General features: G+C 44.4%; 1 protein-coding gene across 1 annotated transcript; it reads left to right on the plus strand.

Moving 5' to 3' along the window:
• Positions 1-7,019: 7,019 nt before the first annotated feature.
• LOC141171556 (olfactory receptor 4B13-like) lies at positions 7,020-7,955 on the plus strand. The gene has a single exon (XM_073655239.1). It carries the CDS (start codon positions 7,020-7,022, stop codon positions 7,953-7,955), a length of 936 nt encoding a protein of 311 aa, XP_073511340.1.
• Positions 7,956-21,796: the final 13,841 nt, after the last annotated feature.

Raw genomic sequence — 21,796 nt, forward strand, 5'->3', positions numbered from 1 at the left:
GGGCCATTTTGCTGTATGAAGGACTATGTGGGGCACATTATTCTGTATGGAGGATTATGTGGGGACCATTATTCTGTATGGAGGACTATGTGGGGCCCATTATACTGTATAGAGGACTATGTGGGGCACATTATTCTGTATGGAGCACGATATGGGGCATATTATTCTGTATGGAGGACTATGTGGGGCATTATACTGTATGGAGCACTATGTGGGGGCATTATATTGTATGAAGCACTATGTGGGGCCCATTATTCTGTATGGAGGACTATGCGGGGGCATTATACTGTATGGAGCACTATGTGGGGCCCATTATTCTGTAAGGAGGACTATGTGGTGCCAATTATTCTGTATGGAGGACTTTGTGGGGCCCATTATTTTGTATGGAGGACTATGTGGGGCCCATTATAATGTATGTAGGATTATGTGGGGCCATTATTCTGTATGGAGGACTCTATGGGGCCAATTTTTCTGTATAGAGGACTATGTGGGGCTCATTATTCTGTATGGAGGACTTTGTGATGCCCATTGATCTGTATGGAGAACTATGTGGGGCTCATTGTCCTGTGTGGAGGACTATGTGGTGCCCATTACACTGTATGGAAGACTATGTAGGGCCCATCATTCTGTATGCAGGACTACGTGGGGCCCATTATACTGTATGGAGGACTATGTGGGGCACATTATACTGTATGGAGGACTATGTGGCGGCATTATACTGTATGGAGCACTATGTGGGGCCCATTATTCTGTATGGAGGACTATGTGGTGCCCATTATTCTGTAGGAAGGACTATGTGGTGGCCATTATTCTGTGAGGAGGACTATGTGGGGCCCATTATTCTGTATGGAGGACTATATGGGGCCATTATTCTGTATGGAGGACTATGTGGGGCCCATTATTCTGTATGGAGCACTATATGGGGCTCATTATTGTGTATGGAGGACTATGTGGTGCCCCTTATTCTGTATGGAGGACTATGTGGGGCTCATTATCCTGTGTGGAGGACAATGTGGGGCCATTATTCTGTATGAAGGACTATGTGGGGCACATTATTCTGTATGGAGGACTATGTGGGGCCATTATTCTGTATGGAGGACTATGTGGGGGCATTATACTGTATAGAGCACTATGTGGGGCCCACTATTCTGTATGGAGGACTATGTGGTGCCCATTATTCTGTATGGAGGACAATGTGGGGCCCAATATTCTCTATGGAGGACTATGTGGGGCCCATTATACTGTATGGAGGACTATGTGGGGGCATTATACTGTATGGAGCACTATGTGGGGCCCATTATTCTGCATGGAGGACTATGTGGTGCCCATTACTCTGTATGGAGGACTATGCAGGGGCATTATACTGTATGGAGCACTATGTGGGGCCTATTACTCTGTATGGAGGACTATGTGGTGTCCATTATTCTGTAGGAAGGACTATATGGTGGCCATTATTCTGTAAGGAGGACTATGTGGGGCCTATTATTCTGTATGGAGGACTATGTGGCGCCCATTATACTGTATGGAGGACTATATGGGGCCATTATTCTGTATGGAGGACTATGTGGGGCCCATTATTCTGTATGGAGCACTATATGGGGCTCATTATTGTGTATGGAGGACTATGTGGTGCCCCTTATTCTGTATGGAGGACTATGTGGGGCTCATTATCCTATGTGGAGGACAGTGTGGGGCCATTTTACTGTATGAAGGACTATGTGGGGCACATTATTCTGTATGGAGGAATATGTGAGGCCATTATTCTGTATGGAGGACTATGTGGTGCCCATTATTCTGTATGGAGGACAATGTGGGGCCCATTATGCTGTATGGAGGACTATGTGGGGCCCTTTATGCTGTGTGGAGGACTATCTGGGGCTCATTATTCTGTATGGAGGACTATGTGGGGCCCATTAGTCTGTATGGAGGACTATGTGAGCCCCATTATAGAGTATGGAGGACTATGTGGGGTCATTATACTGTATGGAGGACTATATGGGGCCCATTATTCTGTATGGAGCACTATGTGGGGCTCATTATTCTGTATGGAGGACTATGTGGTGCCCCTTATTCTGTAGGTAGGACTATGTGGAGCTCATTATTCTATAAGGAGGACTATGTGGGGCCCATTATTCTGTATGGAGAACTATGTGGGGCCCATTATACTGTATGGAGGACTATGTGGGGCCATTATTCTGTATGGAGGACTTAGTGGGGCCATTATTCTGTATGGAGCACTATGTGGGGCTCATTATTCTTTATGGAGGACTATGTGGTGCCCATTATGCTGCATGGAGGACTATGTGGGGCCCATTATACTGTATGGAGGACTATGTGTGGCCCATTATGCTGTATAGAGGACTATCTGGGGCCCATTATTCTGTTTGGAGGACTATGTAGGGCCCATTAGTCTGTATGGAGAACTATGTGGGCCCCATTATAGAGTATGGAGGAGTATGTGGGGTCATTATATGGTATGGAGGACTATGTAGGGCACATTATTCGGTATGGAGGACTATGTGGGGCCCATTATTCTGAATGGAGGACTATTTGGAGCCCATTATACTGTATGGAGGACTATTTGGAGCCCATTATACTGTATGGAGGACAATGTGGGGCCATTTTACTGTATGAAGGACTATGTGGGGCACATTATTCTGTAAGGAGGACTATGTGGGGCCTTTATTCTGTATGGAGGACTATGTGGGGGCATTATATTGTATGGAGCACTATGTGGGGCCCATTATTCTGTATGGAGGACTATGTGGTGCCCATTATTCTGTATGGAGGACAATGTGGGGCCCAATATTCTCTATGGAGGACTATGTGGGGCCCATTATACTGTTTGGAGGACTATGTGGGGCCCATTATTCTGTATGGAGGACAATGTGGGGCCCATTATGCTGTATGGAGAACTATGTGGGGCCCATTATGCTGTATGGAGGACTACGTGGGGCCCTTTATGCTGTATGGAGGACTATCTGGGGCTCATTATTCTGTATAGAGGACTATGTGAGGCCCATTAGTCTGTATGGAGAACTATGTGGGGCCCATTATGCTGTATGGAGGACTATGTGGGGCCCTTTATGCTGTATGGAGGACTATCTGGGGCTCATTATTCTGTATGGAGGACTATGTGGGGCCCATTAGTCTGTATGCAGGACTATGTGAGCCCCATTATAGACTATGGAGGACTATGTGGGGTCATTATACTGTATGGAGTACTATATGGGGCCCATTATTCTGTATGGAGGACTATGTGGGGCCATTATTCTGTATGGAGGACTATGTGGGGGCATTATACTGTATGGAGCACTATGTGGGGCCCATTATTCTGCATGGATGACTATGTGGTGCCCATTACTCTGTATGGAGGACTATGCAGGGGCATTATACTGTATGGAGCACTATGTGGGGCCCATTACTCTGTATGGAGGACTATGTGGTGTCCATTATTCTGTAGGAAGGACTATGTGGTGGCCATTATTCTGTAAGGAGGACTATGTGGGGCCCATTATTCTGTATGGAGGACTATGTGGGGCCCATTATACTGTATGGAGGACTATATGGGGCCATTATTCTGTATGGAGGACTATGTGGGGCCCATTATTCTGTATGGAGCACTATATGGGGCTCATTAATGTGTATGGAGGACTATGTGGTGCCCCTTATTCTGTATGGAGGACTATGTGGGGCTCATTATCCTATGTGGAGGACAGTGTGGGGCCATTTTACTGTATGAAGGACTATGTGGGGCACATTATTCTGTATGGAGCACTATGTGGGGCCCATTATTTTGTATGGAGGACTATTTGGTGCCCATTATTCTGTATGGAGGACTGTTTGGGGTTCATTATACTGTGTGGAGGAATATGTGTTTCCCATTATACTGTATGGAAGACTATGGGGCCCTTCTTACTGTATGCAGGACTATGTGGGGCCCATTATACTGTATGGAGGACTATGCGTGGCACATTATACTGTATGGAGGACTATGTGGGGCCCATTATACTGTATGGAGGACTATGTGGGGCCCATTATGCTGCATGGAGGACTATGTGGGGCCCATTATTCTGTATGGAGGACTATCTGGGGCCCATTATTCTGTATGGTGGACTATCTGGGGCCCATTATTCTGTATGGAGGACTATATGGGGCATATTATTCTGTATGGAGGACTATGTGGGGCCCATTATACTGTATGGAGGACTATTTGGGGCCATTATACTGTATGGAGGACTATGTGTGGCACATTATTCTGTATGGAGGACTATGTGGGGCCCATTATTCTGTATGGAGGACTATGTGGGTGCAATTATACTGTATGGAGGACTCTGTGGGGCAATTATACTGTATGGAGGACTATGTGGGGCAATTATACTGTATGGAGGACTATGTGGGGCACATTATTCTGTTTGGAGGACTATGTGGGGCCCATTATTCTGTATGGAGGACTATGTTGGGCCCATTATACTGTATGGAGTTCTATGTGGGGCACATTATTCTGAATGGAGGACTATATGGGCCATATGATTCTGTATGGAGGACTATGTGGGGGCATTATACTGTGTGGAGCACTATGTGAGGCCCATTATTCTGTATGGAGGACTATGTGGGACCCATTATACTTTATTGAGGACTATGTGTTGCCCATTATTCTGTATGGAGGACTATGTGGAGCCCATTATTCTGTATGGAGCACTATGTGGGGCCCATTATTCTGTATGGAGGACTATGTTGGGCCTATTATACTATATGGAGGACTATGTGGGGCCATTATTCTTTATGGAGGACTATGTGGGACCCATTATTCTGTATGGAGGACTATGTGGGGCTCATTATTCTGTTTGGAGGAGTATGTGGTGCCCATTATTCTGTATGGAGGACTGTGTGGGGTTCATTATCCTGTGTGGAGGACTATGTGGTGCCCATTATACTGTATGGAAGACTATGTGGGGCCCATCATTCTGTATGCAGGACTATGTGGGGCCCATTATACTGTATGGAGGACTATGCGGGGCACATTATACTGTATGGAGGACTATGTGGGGCCCATTATTCTGTATGGGGGACTATGTGGGGCCCATTATACTGTTTTTAGGACTATGCGGGGCACATTATACTGTATGGAGGACTTGTGGGGCCCATTATGCTGTATGGAGGACTATGTGGGGCCTATTATGTTGTATGGAGGACTATGCGGGGCCCATTATGCAGTATAGAGGACTATGCGGGGCCCATTATACTGTTTGGAGGACTATGTGGGGCCCATTATACTGTATGGAGGACTATGTGGGACCCACTATGTTGTATGGAGGACTATGTGGGGCCCATTATTCTGTATGGAGGACTATCTGGGGCCCATTATTCTGTTTGGTGGACTATCTGGGGCCCATTATGCTGTATGGAGGACTATGTGGGGCCCATTATTCTGTATGGAGGACAATCTGGGGCCCATTATACTGTATGGTGGACTATCTGGGGCCCATTATTCTGTATGGAGGACTATATGGGGCATATTATTCTGTATGGAGGACTATGTGGGGGCCTTATACTGTATGGAGGACTCTGTGGGGCAATTATACTGTATGGAGGACTATGTGGGGCACATTATTCTGTTTGGAGGACTATGTGGGGCACATTATTCTGTTTGGAGGACTATGTGGGGCACATTATACTGTATGGAGCACTATGTGGGGCACATTATTCTGTATGGAGGACTATATGGGCCATATGATTCTGTATGGAGGACTATGTGGGGGCATTATACTGTATGGAGGACTTTGTGGGGCATATTATTCTGTTTGGATGACTATGTGGGGCCCATTATTCTGTATGGAGGACTACGTGGGGCCCATTATTCTGTATGGAGGACTATGTGGAGCCCATTGTACTGTGTGGAGGACTATGTGGGGCCATTTTACTGTATGGTGGACTCTGTGGGGCATATTATTCTGTATGGAGGACTATGTGGGGCTCATTATTCTGTTTGGAGGACTATGTTGGGCACTTTATACTGTATGGAGGACTATGTGGGGCACATTATTCTGTATGGAGCATTATATGGGGCATATTATTCTGTATGGAGGACTATGTGGGGGCATTATACTGTATGGAGCAGTATGTGGGGCCCATTATACTGTATGGAGGACTATGTGGGGCCCTTTATATTGTATGGAGGACCATGTGGGGCCATTATACTGTATAGAGGACTATGTGAGGCTCATTATAAAGTATAATGGTTGGCCCACGACTTTGTCCAAGTTTTTCTTTTTGTCCCTCTGTGTGTTTGAGTGTTTGAGTTTGACATCCCTGATGTAGGTGAACAGATAAATAGTTATATGCGATACAGATAGATATGAGATAGATGGATACAACAGAACTGTAGCAGTTCAACTAAATCACAGTGAAAACAAGTTTTATTTACCCATGTTATGTTGTACTCTGTGGTTTGCACCCCCTACATCCATTTTCTGTGGTGCTGCTTTTTTTCATTAGATCGACAGATAAGCTGGCCACTTGCATGAGATAACTGTTGGCTGAAAATTGATTCAGCAGACACATTCGGTATCTCTCTCAATTTACCCATACTCTTGAGTGCTCGGCTTTGTTGAGTGTTCATGTGTTTTCAATAGGGAGAAAGGAAAAAGCTACAGTCAGAGGTGTCTTATTTCACCTGAAAGCAGAAGGATAATCTTATGATATTCCCACTGCCTAAACCCATCTCACCCAACACTGTATGTTGGGCAAAGTTGGAATCAGACGATCATCTGGTTCTGCCAAAATTAATGAGTTTGTCTGACTTCCATCCTGTGTGTATAGGGGCCTATAGATAGCTTTTCAGAGAGGACGTTAGAGAACCACATGGCTACAAAAACTGGGCACAAGAACCTGATTTTTCTTGAGATTGATATGACTGACTTTTATGGTACATGTGATTGATATTTTTATGAGAAACTTATACCATAAAAAAAATTCCACTTGCCTGCTTTGACATTTAGGAATAAAACAAGGAGAAGATGAATACTAGTCACCAGCACAATGTGGAGGAGTTAGTTCTCCTTGGATTGTACTCTTTTCCTAATGCGAGTATCGCCCTGTTCATCCTCCTGCTCATCATCTACCTCCTTATACTGCTCGGCAATCTTCTCATCATGGTTACTGTGTATTTTGAAGCCCGTCTCCATTCGGCCATGTATTATTTTCTCAGTAAGTTATCTTTGGTGGACCTGTGCTACGCCTCCGTGACCGTCCCCAAGATGCTGGTGGACTTTCTATCAAAGAGAAACATCATCTCCCTCAGCTCCTGCATCACGCAGCTCTTCTTCTTACACTTCTTTGCAGGAACCGAGTGCATCCTCCTTACCGTCATGGCCTACGATCGTTATGTCGCCATATGTAACCCGCTACAGTATTCTAGTATTATGAACAGGACCATGTGTTACTGGCTGGAAGCTGTGTGCTGGGCCATAAGCTTTTTACACTCCATCATCCAGATAATATTAACCTGTCAACTGAAGTTCTGCGGCCCAAACACGATCGACCATTTCTTCTGTGACATCCACGCCTTGTCTGTACTGTCTTGCTCTGAAATCTTCATCATCGAGATCGTATTCGTGGCAAATAGCGGCCTCATAGCTTCATCGTGCTTTATCGTACTACTCATCTCCTACATGCGGATTATCAGAACTATAGTAAATATCAAGTTTGACAAAGGGATCGGCAAAGCCTTTTCTACCTGCGCCTCCCATCTCATTGTGGTCACCCTCTTCTTCGGACCGTCTGTCTTCATCTACTTGAGGCCTTCGGTGTCTTATGAGGCTGATAAAATGGTGTCGATATTTTACACAGTGCTGACACCCTTATTAAATCCGATTATATATACCCTGAGGAACCAGGAGGTAAAAGCCGCCATTGGGTCATTTTTCAGGAAGAAACTATGCCATAATCAGTGAATATGTCTAAGATTATGTTCAGACGTTGTATTTTAGGTGTGAATAAAAGTGTATTTAATTGATCTTGTAAGAAAATGATGCAATTGCGATTTCACATGTGAAACATGAAAAATTAACATTGAATATACTCTAAGGGTACGGTCCCACATTGCAACTGAAACTGAATGCCATGTCCACCGGCAACGGCAAATGAGAGTTTGCGATAAGGCTGAATTCACACCAGGGCTGTGGAGTCGGTAAGCCAAACTTCCGACTCCAACTCCTCAATTTCCATGCCACCGACTCTGACTCCGACTCCACGACTCCGACTCCCTCATACATTGCTCATGTTTAAGTGATAAATTTACTGTAGCACAGATTCATCTCAGCTAAAAGTCTAGACCCTTAGATCAGGAATAGGACAGATATTTATAGGACATTTCATAATTTTCCCAAATTCTTATGAAAAAATATTCCCCACAAACTGCATTGAACTACTGTACCCAATTTATTATATATTTTAGGAGTCGGCTCCAACTCCACAGCCCTGAATTTCACACGTCCGTGTTTCATAGTCCAGGATGGTCAGGAACCCAATGGCCACACAGGTTCCTTTTCCATAAATGGATCACACAGGTTCCTTATCTGTGATACAGCAATGAGTCAGAATTGAATAGCAAAATCATTAAACTAGCAAAATGTACCCTTCCCAATATAATCTACCCCTGATTTTACCACTTAATCTTTATCAATAACAATATAAACATGTTCACAATAGTTATACACAATGAAAGTAGTTCACAAATTAATTCAATATCTCAAAGCAGATAATTACAAGTTGCCATAAAACCTTACTCCAAAAAAATGACCCTAAACCATTTTTATTTAAATTCTTTCTAGTCAAACCAGTTACCATTAGTAGAAAACCAATCTTGTCAAAATTGGGCTGGAAAAAAAACAAAAATGAAAAGATACAATAAATAAAAGCACAGTTGTTGTGTTGGACGAACAAGTGAACCGGAAGTGCAAATGTCTCTTTTGTAGAAGTCTTCTTTTTTTCTGATGTTCTAGGATTCTTAGGCTACAAAAAGTTTCTGGTGCTGGAAAACTGTGTGACATGGCTACAACATTATGAATAGCGTACCAAATTGAGTACCAAAAGTTTGTCGGTCTTTGATGCCTCTTTTGCCCTTTGCAGGTGTGTCCATAACTGTAGAGTGCAGAGTACAAAGCCCTTGAGCTACGTCTGTTCACGACTGTCCTTCAGACTACTTTGTTGACTTTGTTCTTCATGGATGAGGCTTTTAATGTATAACCCTGCCCATTTTTCCTCCACTAGATTTGACTGGTGGTTGAGTATCAGCCATACTGGTGTTTTCGTCAGATAAGTTTCACTCTTGGATCCTTTGCAATGGAGCAAAACTGTGGCTAAAGTCTTTGTAAGGACAGCATTCCTGATGAAGGTTTACAGGACAAGTTGTGTTTTTTTTGCCCTCGCCTCTCTGCAGGCTGTTATTCGGTAATTGAGTAATTGTAGAAAGTCTTTGAGTTTTTAGGCCTAACCTTACTTCAGCAAGCAGCAAGGTCTTTGTGACATAACAATTGGCACGATAGGGAGTGTAGAGTGGGAGCTAGGATTCCAGGGAGGTACATGAAGAGATTCCCGAAACGGAATTTTAGTCAAAAAGGCGTGAAAAGATTTATTGAGCCACACATTTTGAAAGCGGGCCGCTTTCTTTATCAGGCCTTGTGCATATATAAATACACTGAGAGAAGCAGTTCTATCAACGTTTTTATCCTCTTAATACAGGTGCATCTCACTAAATTAGAATATCATCAAAAAGTTAACTTATTTCAGTTCTTCAATTCAAAAAATGAAACTCATATATTATATAGAGTCATTTGATCTATTTCAAGTGTTTATTTCTGTTAATGTTGATGATTATGGCTTACAGCCAATGAAAACACAAAAGTCATTATCTCAGTAAATTAGAATACTTTATAACAACAGCTTGAAAAATGTTTTTAAAATCAGAAATGTTATCCTACTGAAATGTATGTTCTGTAAATGCACTGAATACTTGGTCGTGGATCCTTTTGCATCAATTACTGCATCAATGCGGCGTGGCATGGAGGAGATCAGCTTGCGGCACTGCTGAGGTGTTATGGAAGCCCAGGTTGCTTTGATAGCAGCCTTCAGCTCGTCTGCATTGTTGGGTCTGGTGCCTCTCATCGGCCTCTTGACAATACCCCATAGATTCTCTATGGGGTTAAGGTCAGGCGAGTTTGCTGGCCAATAAAGCACAATGATACTGTTGTTTTTAAACCAGGTATTGGTACTTTTGTCAGTATGGACAGGTGCCAAGTCCTGCTGGAGAATGACATTTCCATCTCCAAATAGCTTGTCGGCAGAGAGAAGCATGAAATGCTCTAAAATTTCCTGGTAGACGGCTGCGGTGACTTTGGTCTTGATAAAACACAGTGGATCTACACCAGCAGATGACATGGCTCTCCAAACCATCACTGATGGTGGGAACTTCACACTAGACCTCAAGGAGCTTGGATTGTGGCCTCTCCACTCTTCCTCCAGACTCTGGGACCTTGTGGAGTGTGTCAATGACTGCCTTCTGGACATCTGTCAAGTCAGAAGTCTTCCCCATGATTGCGGAGCCTACTGAAACAGACTAAGGGACTTTTTTAAACGCTTAGGAAGCCTTTGCAGGTGTTTTTTGTTAATGATTCAAATTTACTGAGATAATGACTTTTGTGTTTTCATTGGCTGTAAGCCATAATCATCAACATTAACAGAAATAAGCACTTAAAATAGATCACTGTTTGTAATGACTCTATATAATATGTTACGGATCCGGGTGGTGGAACCTCTGTGCTGAGGTGCAAGGAGGGACCAGAGGGGGGTAACTAGGTATCAACTCGGACTGACCAAGGTCGCACGGCGGCTCAATCGACTCCGTGAACCAGGGAAGGACCGAGCAGTGGGACCAGGTTCTACTCTGGGCCAGTCCTTGTATGAGAGCAGGTGACTCCCACGGGTAACTGGTAGGAGCCTCCAGGTAAGCTGGCTGGTAGGCCCGGCAGGTAACTGGTATGAGCCTCCAGGTAGGCTGGCTGTAGGCACGGCAGGTAACTGGTTCGTTCTCCGGGTAGGCAGGCAAGCCTGGCCCATAGACAGACTGGCGGGTTTGAACCGTAGGCAGGAGAGTGCACTTGGCTGGCAGAGACAGGTAGTCAGGCTGGCGGACTGGTAGTCAGGCTGGCGGACTGGACTGGTAGTCAGGCTGGCGGACTGGACTGGTAGTCAGACTAGCAGCAGGACCTGAGGGTTGAAGCAAAGTTTAGAACACAAAGCTACAACCTTGCACGGGCACCTCCATTTTAGAGAGGTGCCTTTTATATGAGAAGTCCTCTGGCCATTGGCCGGGGACTCCTTAGGATGGTGCGCGCGGCCCCTTTAAGAGGGAGGGAGCACGCGCGCGCCCTAAGCACAGTGCCTGGGAAGCTGCGAGCAGGAGAGCCGGAGGACGCCGGACGGGGAGCGCAGTGGTAAGGGGGACTGCGTCTCTGCTTGTCAGAGGGCAGAGACGCCGATGCTACATAATACATGAGTTTAACTTTTTGTATTGAAGAACTGAAATAAATTAACTTTTTGATGATATTCTAATTTAGTGAGATGCACCTGTATACTGCAGTCATCATATTATACAGCACTGTGTACTTACAATTGCTCATTTTGCCTTTCTACCCACTTAAATCTTCTGTTTTCCATTAAGTCTATGACATCACATGATTAAACACTGACTAGTTGAATCCTTCTAAGCTCAATGTTGAAACAGGAGGTAAATTTTCCCTGTATGAGTTACTGCAGAAGTCCCTGACGGGGGGCTGGGGGGTGAGCAGCTGGGTCAGGAATTGAAGTAGGGAATAATTCAGGCAGAGACAAGAGACTTCCTGTTTCTTCATAGAGCAGAAAAAAGAGAAGAATTAGCTGGGCAGAAAGCAAAAAAGAGCAATTGTAAGTACACAGTGCTATTTAATATGATGATTGCAATGTATTAAGAAGATAAAAACTGATGAGAATGCTTCTTTAAAAAGGCACGAGATACTGGTTATTCGTAACCCACCTTGGTGGGAGGAGAATCATTCCCGGGCTCAGTGACCGGATATAGGATCACTAAAAACCATCAGATATTAGTACATCTCCCGGACATGCAATATGTTCAAATTTTGCTGCTGGATACCTTAGATAGTATCCGGCTTTAATGATAAAAAGGGTTAAATGCAGAGACAGATGTAGAAAAATTAGTAATTCAACCAAATAAATTACTACTGTCTTCTCACATGTCGTATGCAATTTTTGTGATTAATTTGTTAGATAGTCCCCGTCTTTAATAAATTAAAAGATTTTCGGCAGAAATGAATGTAGAAAAATGAGTATTTCAACCAAATAAAATACGAATGTCTAGTCACATATTGTCTGAATAGAGCGATAACTATATACACAATTGTATCAATACAATTAATAGTAAGTGCAGTCCAAAAAGGTAAAAAAAAAAATTCCATTCACACAAAAAATATTCTCTGAAACTCTAGCCCAAAAAAAAAAAAATTACACAAATTGTTATTTGCTGTTTTAACCCCTTCATGACCGATGACGTATATTTAAATATTTACGCCATCAACCATGTCCTTCCCTTTGATGCGGGCTCACACGCTGAGCCCGCATTTTTCCCCGCACTTGATGGCTGATTAAATTTTAAAAAATACACATATTTGGTATCTCTGCGTTCAGAAATGTCCAATCTATCAAAATATAAAGTAGATTAATCAGATCAGTAAACGGCGTAACGAGAAAAAAAAACACACCAGAATTAAGGTTTTTTTTGGTCAGTGTAACGTTACAATAAAAGGTGATCAAAACATTGTATCTACCCCAAAATGGTATCAATAAAAGCGTCAGCTCAGGGCGCAAAGCATAAGCCCCCCACCCGGCCTCAGATCCCCAAAAAATGGAGATGTTTTCACCACTTAAATAAAAAAGAAACTATACTTGTTTGATATCTTTGTACTCGTACTGACCTGGGGAATCATATTACCAGGTCAGTTTTACTATATAGTGAACATGGTAAATAAAAAAACTCAAAAAATAATTGTGAAATAGCACTTTTTTTTCCAATTTCATCGCATTTGGATTTTTTTTTCAGTTTTCCAGAACACTATATGGTAAAATCAATGGTGTCTTTCAAAAGTACAACTCGTCCCACAAAAAAAAAAAAAAAAGCCCTCACATGGCTCTACTGACGGAAACATAGTAAAGTTATGGCTCTTGGAAGATGGGGAGGAAAAAACAGAAAATCGCCTGGGGGTGAAAGGGTTAAATAGAACACAAAAATATTTTTATAATCAAATACATCATTATCTAAATTTTGCCATTTTTCTGTTCCAAATTGTCAGCTAGGTTAGTTAGACAGCAGGCATTCTTTATGTTCACTGTCTAGAATTGTCAAAGGAAAACTATCACAAAGATTAGTTTTCTAAGGCCATGGCCCCACTATCAGTATTTGGTCAGTATTCGGTCAGTATTTTTTCTCAGGAGTGGGAGCCAAAACCAGGAGTGGGCAGTGGCGTACCGCCAATAGCGGCAGGCCATGCGACTGCTATGGGGTCCGTGAGCCGTGGGGGCCCCACAGCTGTCCAGGGGCGGACACACCGCCGCCGGTGCAGCTGCTCCGGGGCCCGCCGGCGCAGCTGCTCCCTGCACGCGGCGGGCAGGGAGCGACCCCTGCAGCTCCGCTGCTGACAGGAGAAGAATAGCAGCAGAGCTGGAGGGATGAAGGGATCGTCCTCTGCTTCCTCCCTGACGCAGGCGCGCGCAGCTTGATGATGTCATCATGCAGCGCGCCTGGGTCAGGAAAAAAGCTACCGGCAACCAGGAGGATGCTGCAGGGGAGCGAGCTGAGGTAAGTTGTTTGTTTTGTTTTTTCACTGAAACGCTGGGGAGGGGAAGTGGGGGAGAGCAATGATGGGATGGTGGGGCTGGGGAGAACAATAATGGGGCTGGGTAGAGGAATGATGGGATAGTGGGGCTGGGGAGAGCAATAATGGGGGCTGGGGAGAGGAATGATGGGGCTGGGGAGAGCAATAATGGGGCTCATGGGGCTGGGGAGAACAATGATGGATGATGGGGCTGGGGAGAGAAATAATGGGGCTGATGGGGCTGGGGTGAGGAATGATGGGGCTGAGGGGCTGGGAAGAGCAATAATGGGGCTGATTGGGCTGGGGAGAGCAATGTTTGGGCTATGGAGAGCAATAATGGGGCTGATGGGGCTGGGGAGAGGAATGATGGAGCTGGGAAGATCAATAATGGGGCTGATGGTGCTGGGTAGAGGACTGATGGGTTTGGGAAGAGGAATAATGGGGATTATGGGTGTGCTGGGAGAGAGCAATGACGGGGGTGCTGGGACAGAGCAATGATAAGGGTGCTGGGATAGAGCAATGATGGAGGTGCTGGGAGAAAGCAATGATGGGTTGCTGGGAGAGAGCAATGATGGAGGTGCTGGGACAGCTATGACGGAGGTGCTGGGACAGAGCTATGATGGGGGTGCTGGGACAGAGCAATGACGAGGGTGCTGGGACAGAGCAATGACGGGGGTGCTGGGAGAGAGCAATGACGGGGGTGCTGGGAGAGAGCAATGACGGGGGTGCTGGGAGAGAGCAATGACGGGGATGCTGGGAGAGAGCAATAATGGGGGTGCTGGGAGAGAGCATTGATGGGGGTGCTGGGAGAGAGCAATGATGGGGGTGCTGGGAGAGAGCAATGACGGGGATGCTGGGAGAGAGCAATGACGGGGATGCTGGGAGAGAGCAATGACAGGGATGCTGGGAGCGAGCAATGACGGGGATGCTGGGAGAGAGCAATGACGGGGATGCTGGGAGAGAGCAATGACAATGGTGCTGGGAGAGAGCAATGACAGGGCTGCTGGGAGAGAGCAATGACGGGGGCTGCTGGGAGAGAGCAATGACGGGGTTGCTGGGAGAGAGCAATGACGAGGGTGCTGAGACAGAACAATGATGGGGGTGCTGGGAGAGAGCAATGATGGAGGTGCTGGGACAGAGCAATGACGGGAGTGCTGGGACAGAGCAATGACGGGGGTGCTGGAACAGAGCAATGATGGTGCTGGGAGAGAGCAGTGATGGGGCTGGGGAGAGCAATGATGGGAATGGTGGCGATGGGTAGAGCAGTGATGGGGCTGGAGAGAGCAATGATGGGGATGGTGGGTCTGGGGAGAGCAATGATGGGGATTGTGGAGAAGGGGAGAGCAATGACGAGTTTCAGGGAGAGAGCAATGATGGGGTACTTGGAGAGAGCAATGATGGGGATTGTGGAGAAGGGGAGAGCAATGACGGGTTTCAGGGAGAGAGCAATGATGGGGGTACTTGGAGAGAGCAATGATGGGGGTGCTGGGAGAGAGAAATGATGGGGATGCTGGGACAAAGCAATGACGGGGATGCTGACAGAGAACAATGATGGGGGAGCTGGGACAGAGCAATGACGGGGTGCTAGGAGAGAGCAATGATGGAGGTGCTGGGACAGAGCTATGATGGAGGTGCTGGGACAGAGCAAAGACGGAGGTGCTGGGACAGCAATGACAGGGGTGCTGACACAGAACAATGATGGGGGAGCTGGGACAGAGCAATGACGGGGGTGCTAGTAGAGAGCAATGATAGAGGTGCTGGGACAGAGCTATGATGGAGGTGCTGGGACAGAGCAATGACAGGGGTGCTGGGACAGAGCAATGATGGGGGTGCTGGGACAGAGCAATGGTGGGGGTGCTGGGAGAGAGCAATGACGGGGGTGGTGGGAGAGAGCAATGACGGGGGTGGTGGGAGAGAGCAATAATGGAAGTGCTGGGACAGAGCAATGATGGGAGTGCTGGGAGAGACCAATGATGGGAGTACTGGGAGAAAGCAATGATGGGGGTGCTGGGGGAGAGCAATGATGGGGGTGCTGGGAGTGAGCAATGATGGGGGTGCTGGGACAGAGCTATTATAGAGGTGCTGGGACAGAGCAATGACGGGAGTGCTGGGAGGGAGAGAGCAATGACGAAGGTGCTGGGACAGTGCAATGACGGGGTCCTGGGAGAGAGCAATGATTGGGGTGCTGGGACAGAGCAATGACGGGGATGCTGGGAGAGATTATTATTTAATGGGGGGCACAGTGCTGCTTATCACTTTACATTTTGATTACTAAGTGGCTAATAGTATATTAATGGTGGGGTACATATCTGCAGCCAGGGGCGCAGTGTGGGGGAGACACATGTATGTATACAATATATGTGACCTTGTTATTTTCTAGGCTGGAGATCATCGTGACAAGATGAGTCATGGCAGGGAGATGTCGACATGAAGGTCTGACCAGATGGAGAAGAAGCAGCAGAAACCGACTCTGATCAGATGAGACGTCAGCGGTAAGTGCCTGGATGTAAATATTATTCTGTATCTGCACTGTGTGACTTGGACTTGGAGTGATAATGTTATCTGTAAAATACCTTAGGCTGCATTCTCACATTTGTGTGAAATGTCTGTGTGCTGCCAAATTTTTTTATTGGATGGTCCACAGGCTTGTAGAGTTTTATAGATCCATTCACACTTCCATGAAAATCACAGATCTGAGAATGAGATCTGTGAAGGTCAGAGAATGTCCTGTTCTGATCTGATTTTGAGGATTAGAATAGGACATGCTCAATGCGTCTGTAAAACAGGGCAGCACACCGACACTGCACACAGATGCATGAATGTAGCCGTATTATGTATAGCATACTCCTTTAGTATATAGTGTACTCACTTATTATGTATAGCATACTCCCTTAGTATATAGTGTACTCACTTATTATGTATAGCGTCGTCCTTAGTTATATAGTTTCCTCTTTTATTATGTATAACACCCTCCCTTATTTTATACCATCCTCTTTAGCTCTAAGGCTCACAGTTGGGGGATCATACTGTGTTGGGGTCACCATACTTTGCCCTGGGAGTTGAGGTGGGGTACAGTAGGGTCATTATACTGAGCATGTGGAGGAATTCACGATGGGGGTATCATACTGTATTTGCGGGACACTTTTGTTGGCATCACACTTTTTGAAGCCAATGAAAGAGAGATTTAGGACTTTAGCAGGAGGAAAATTACTATGTAAATAATGGAAAGTTGTGACATGTGCTGTTCTGTGACCCTGACAATTATTTAATTTTTTTTGGGGGAGGGGGGCCCAATTAGAACTTCTGCTATGGGGCCCCATGATTCCTATGTACGCCCCAGGGAGTGGGTGATAAATGCAGAATTAATGACTTGTTTCTATTATACCTTTTCTCTGATTGTTCCTCACCTGGTTTTGGCTCCCACTCCCGAGAAAAAATACTGACCGAATACTGACCAAATACTGATAGTGGGGCCGTGACCTAAGCAAAATAATCAAACATGTTAATGAGCTCAATTTACTCAATTTTTTTTAAACCAAATAAAGTTTCTTGAGAAGACATAAAGGATCACATACATTACGGATATTTCAAAATTCATTTTATGTCCAAAAAATAATTACCAGGAATGAATATAATCATACTTAGTACATAGTAATAGTATTAATGATACGATCTTCCCACAGATCGTTCATCTATCGAGTCACCATTGCTCAAGATCGAGGCAAAGGACGTAAAAAAAATGGTTATGATTGGTTGTTATGGGCAGTAAAGACAGTGTGGTGGTGTCCATAGCAACCAATCAGAGCACAGCTTTCATTTTACTTCAGCAGTATAAGAACTGAAAGCTGCACTGTGATTGGTTGCTATGAGGAGCAAAGACAGATTTTCTTTATGAAAAATCTAAAGTTAGTCCCTGGATATGGTGCTAGATTCATATATGAGGGAGCTCCCTCTCTGTTCCCATCGGCACAATGCGATTGCGATCGCGTTGTGCCGATGGTCTCCATGGTGACCAAGATGGCCACGGGGTCACCCATGGACGGTGGCCTGTAAGCTCCTACTCAGAGCAGGAGCTGACACTTCTCCTCCCTGCCAGTGAGATGCTGATCTGATGCCCTACAATGCCAAAGCAATGAAGAGTATTAGCTGAGCGATCAGGAGAGGAAAAGTTGATGTCTCATGCTAAGACAAGATAAAAAAAAGTAAAATAACAAAATAAATTTTGTAAAAAATATTTTAAAAAATCGCAAAATAAAGAAAAAAATATTAAAAACTCAAATAAATACATTTATTTATGTAAAAACAGAAATGAACAATAAAAAGTACACATATTTGGTATCGCCGCATCCAGAACGACCTGACCTATAAAACTATCCCACTAGTTAACCCCTTCAGTGAATATTGTAAAAATAAAAAAGTGGCAAAAAACAATCTTTTTTCATCATACCGCTGCACAAAAAGTGGAATAACACGCAATCAAAAAGTCAAATGTAAATAAAAATGCTACTACTGAAAACGTCATCCAGTCCCGCGAAAAATAAGCCTCCATACAGCTCCATCAACTCAAAAATAAAAAAGTTATAGCTCTCAGAAAAAAGTGATGAAAAAACAATTATTTTTTTCTATAAAATAGTTTTCATTATGTAAAAGCGGCAAAAAAAATTATATAAATGTGCTATCGCTGTAATCATACTGACCCCCGAAAAAAGCTGATTATCACTTTTACCACACTGTGAACGGCATAAAAAAAAAAAACATTTCCCGAATTGCTGTTTTTTTTCATTTTGCCTCATAAAAATCGGAATAGAAAGCAATCAAAAGACTTTATGTGACCGAAAATGGTACCAATAAAAACGTCAACTCGTCCCGCAAAAAACAAGTCCTCACATGACTCTGTCAGCAAAAATGTAGAAAAATTATAGCTGTAAAAATATGGCGATGCAAAATCTTTGTTTTCCAAAAAAAAGCGTCTTTTAGTGTGTGGCAGCTGTCAAACATAAAAACCCGATATAAATCTGGTATCGCTGTAATCGCACCGACCCGAAGAATAAAGTCATCTAATCACTTATTACCACACGAGGAACGGCTTAAATAATAAATTAAACCAATTCTTCACCTGCTGCTGATTCTTTCATTCTGCCTCCCAAAGATCGCAGTATGGCTCGGCTCACATTTATCCTGCGCTCTGCGCTGAGCGCTTGCACCGGGGTTTTCATGTAAATCTCTGAAATATGTGATTCAGATGGAACCCCCGGCGGAAGATTCCCTGTAATGAGGCAGATGGAGACACTGTGGATGCCATCTGGCCTATGATCCGGCGGTGTCCGTCTTTTTAGGCATGCATAAAAGCACAGTCCACCACAGTTTTGTGTACCTCTGAAAAAAAACAATGCTGAAAAGAGGCCAGACGGAGTGCTGAGTAACTCTGCTGCCTCATTATAGTGAATGAATCCCTCTGGGTTTCATCCGAATCACGTCACTCGGAGATTTAGATAGAAACCCCGAATGTAAGTGCTCAGCGTAGAGCGCCGGATAAATGTGATCCTGTGGAGGTTTCACCAATTTAAGATACACTAGGTAACTGCTCTTCTCCAAATTAAAGATGTCCGAGTGCATGCAAAGAAGCTAATTAACCAAATCTGCTAATCTGGTTGAAAAACTTCACTCAGAGACTGAACCACGCAAATGGCATACTTTATTACGTAGACATGGGGTTATATATTATTCTCCTTCTAGGTGGGATTAGTAAAATTCCTTGCTCTTTCTGATAACTCGGCACACTGCAATTTGTTCATCTATTTATCTCTTGGTCTGAGTAACGCCTTAGGAATTCCGATGGGAGGGGTGAGTTTGTCTCTCAGCGCCATCTTTGCCAACTCGACATGAATCTCTCTGTTATCAGCCATGCACATGCATACGTCATTCCCAATAAGAATAGAAACTGTTAGTTATATATTCATTAACTATTAACATAATCCATGTGCATATACACATTTGCATACATACATACACATAGATTATTCCATCATCGCTATATTGATTCACACTGATTAGGTAATCTTTTAAAAGAAACTAATTGATTTTCTATAATATATATATGACAGCCCCCCCCTAAAATCAATTATTTGCTTTTAATATCCATATGCTAAAAATCTGAGGGGGAGAAAGAATTGACCGTATGTTAAGGCTATTCTGGAACCCTGCTATGTGACGGGCACCCCGCCCCTTTTGGACAGACCCACCGACGTTCCTAAATCTAACTCATACGAAGACCTACAGGAAAGGGAAGGAGACCCTAAAAGATCTAGTGACTGGGAATCGAGGGCCACCCCTAACACAGAAATATGGATATTAACTTTACAAACTCATTTACTTCTGGTAATCTCTCTGGTACAACACTTTTGTTCTAAGGGGAACTGTTTGTTCATAGATTTTGAGAGCCTTAGTAACTTTCCCTGTGGCGCCGGTCTGGGATATAAGTACAACAATGCTCACCTATCATTTTGCATACCCCTCCTTTTTCTACAAGTTACATATCCAGAGCTATTCAGTTTTGGAAGGCCGTGTTAGATGTGGGTGCTAGTTGGTCAGCTATCCCTTGTAAGGCATCTTTGGTGTAATTGACAAATCTTTGCTGGTTATAATATATGTAATTTATCCAATCTACGTTCTTGTTAATGGTTACTATGGGTATTATGGACTCAAATCCCGCCTTCACTTGGTCTCGGGCCTTGAATTCGTCTGGCACCCCCCTAAGCACTCGGAGAACATCGATATATATATGTGGGTCAAAACTGCCTTTGGGGTTAACTTCTCTCTTGGCCCTGTATGTACCTGCAAACGCATCCTTTATTTCCTTTTTGGATTCCTGGGACTCAGATATAAGGTAAACAGACATTATTGCTTAGTTAAGGCACATTCCCCAGTCATAGTCACCTGTGTTCCACCCAACAGCACCCCAGTAATCACATTTTTGTCCCCAGTAATTGTCAGTGACACAGATATATTGGTCAGCATTCACCCATAAAGCTCTTAACCAGTCACTACTCAATCTCTCATACCTCCTACAAGATACTATCCCACAGTAATCAAATTGGAAAGTCACCACATTCAAGGAAGTGTTTTACCAGAAAACTGGAATATCATTCTCTTTAGTAATAATTGATTGGAATGCACGTGTTACCATAACAAAGGTTTCCCCCATAGCTACCGTCATCAGAGAAAGGATCATCAGGGTTGTGGGTCTGAGACTGCCTTCTTGCAATGGGATGCGTGGACCCAAGATGTTCGGCCTTCGACCTTCACAGCTGTAGGTGATGTAAGCAACACTTGGTAGGGCCTTTCAAATCTGGCATCCAGTGTGCCTCACACGTGATTCTTTATCTAGACAAAATCTCCAGGCTGGATGCTGTGAGTACCTGGTTCAATATCTGAGACTGGAATAGAAGAGTACACTGTAGCATGCATTAATTTTAACTCTTTAGCAAGTCCGACAACATTCACAAGCTTATCATTCCCTGAACTTAGCTGCTGTGGGTAATATCGACCCATTCTAGGAGGCCCCCCAAAAGAGATCTCATATGGTGTGAGCCCTGTGGGTTGTCTCAGGGTATTTCGGACTGAGTATAGGGCAATAGGCAGCACCTCCGGCCATGGAAGTGACAATTCTTTACTGGCTTTAAGAATTTTGTTTTTCAAAGTGCCATTCATCCTTTCAACTTTGCCGCTACTTTGAGGATGATAAGGAGTATGCAGGCCTAAATCCACCCCAATCATCTCCCAGATTGATTTGGTAACTTCTGCAGTGAAGGCGGGTCCTTGATCACTTTCAATCACTTCTGGGATCCCGCATCTGCAGATAAGTTCTGCCA

The sequence above is a fragment of the Phyllobates terribilis genome, unplaced genomic scaffold (assembly GCF_046119375.1).
Source record: "Phyllobates terribilis strain yellow unplaced genomic scaffold, ASM4611937v1 Scaffold_12__6_contigs__length_324123572, whole genome shotgun sequence".
Lineage (NCBI taxonomy): Eukaryota > Metazoa > Chordata > Amphibia > Anura > Dendrobatidae > Phyllobates > Phyllobates terribilis.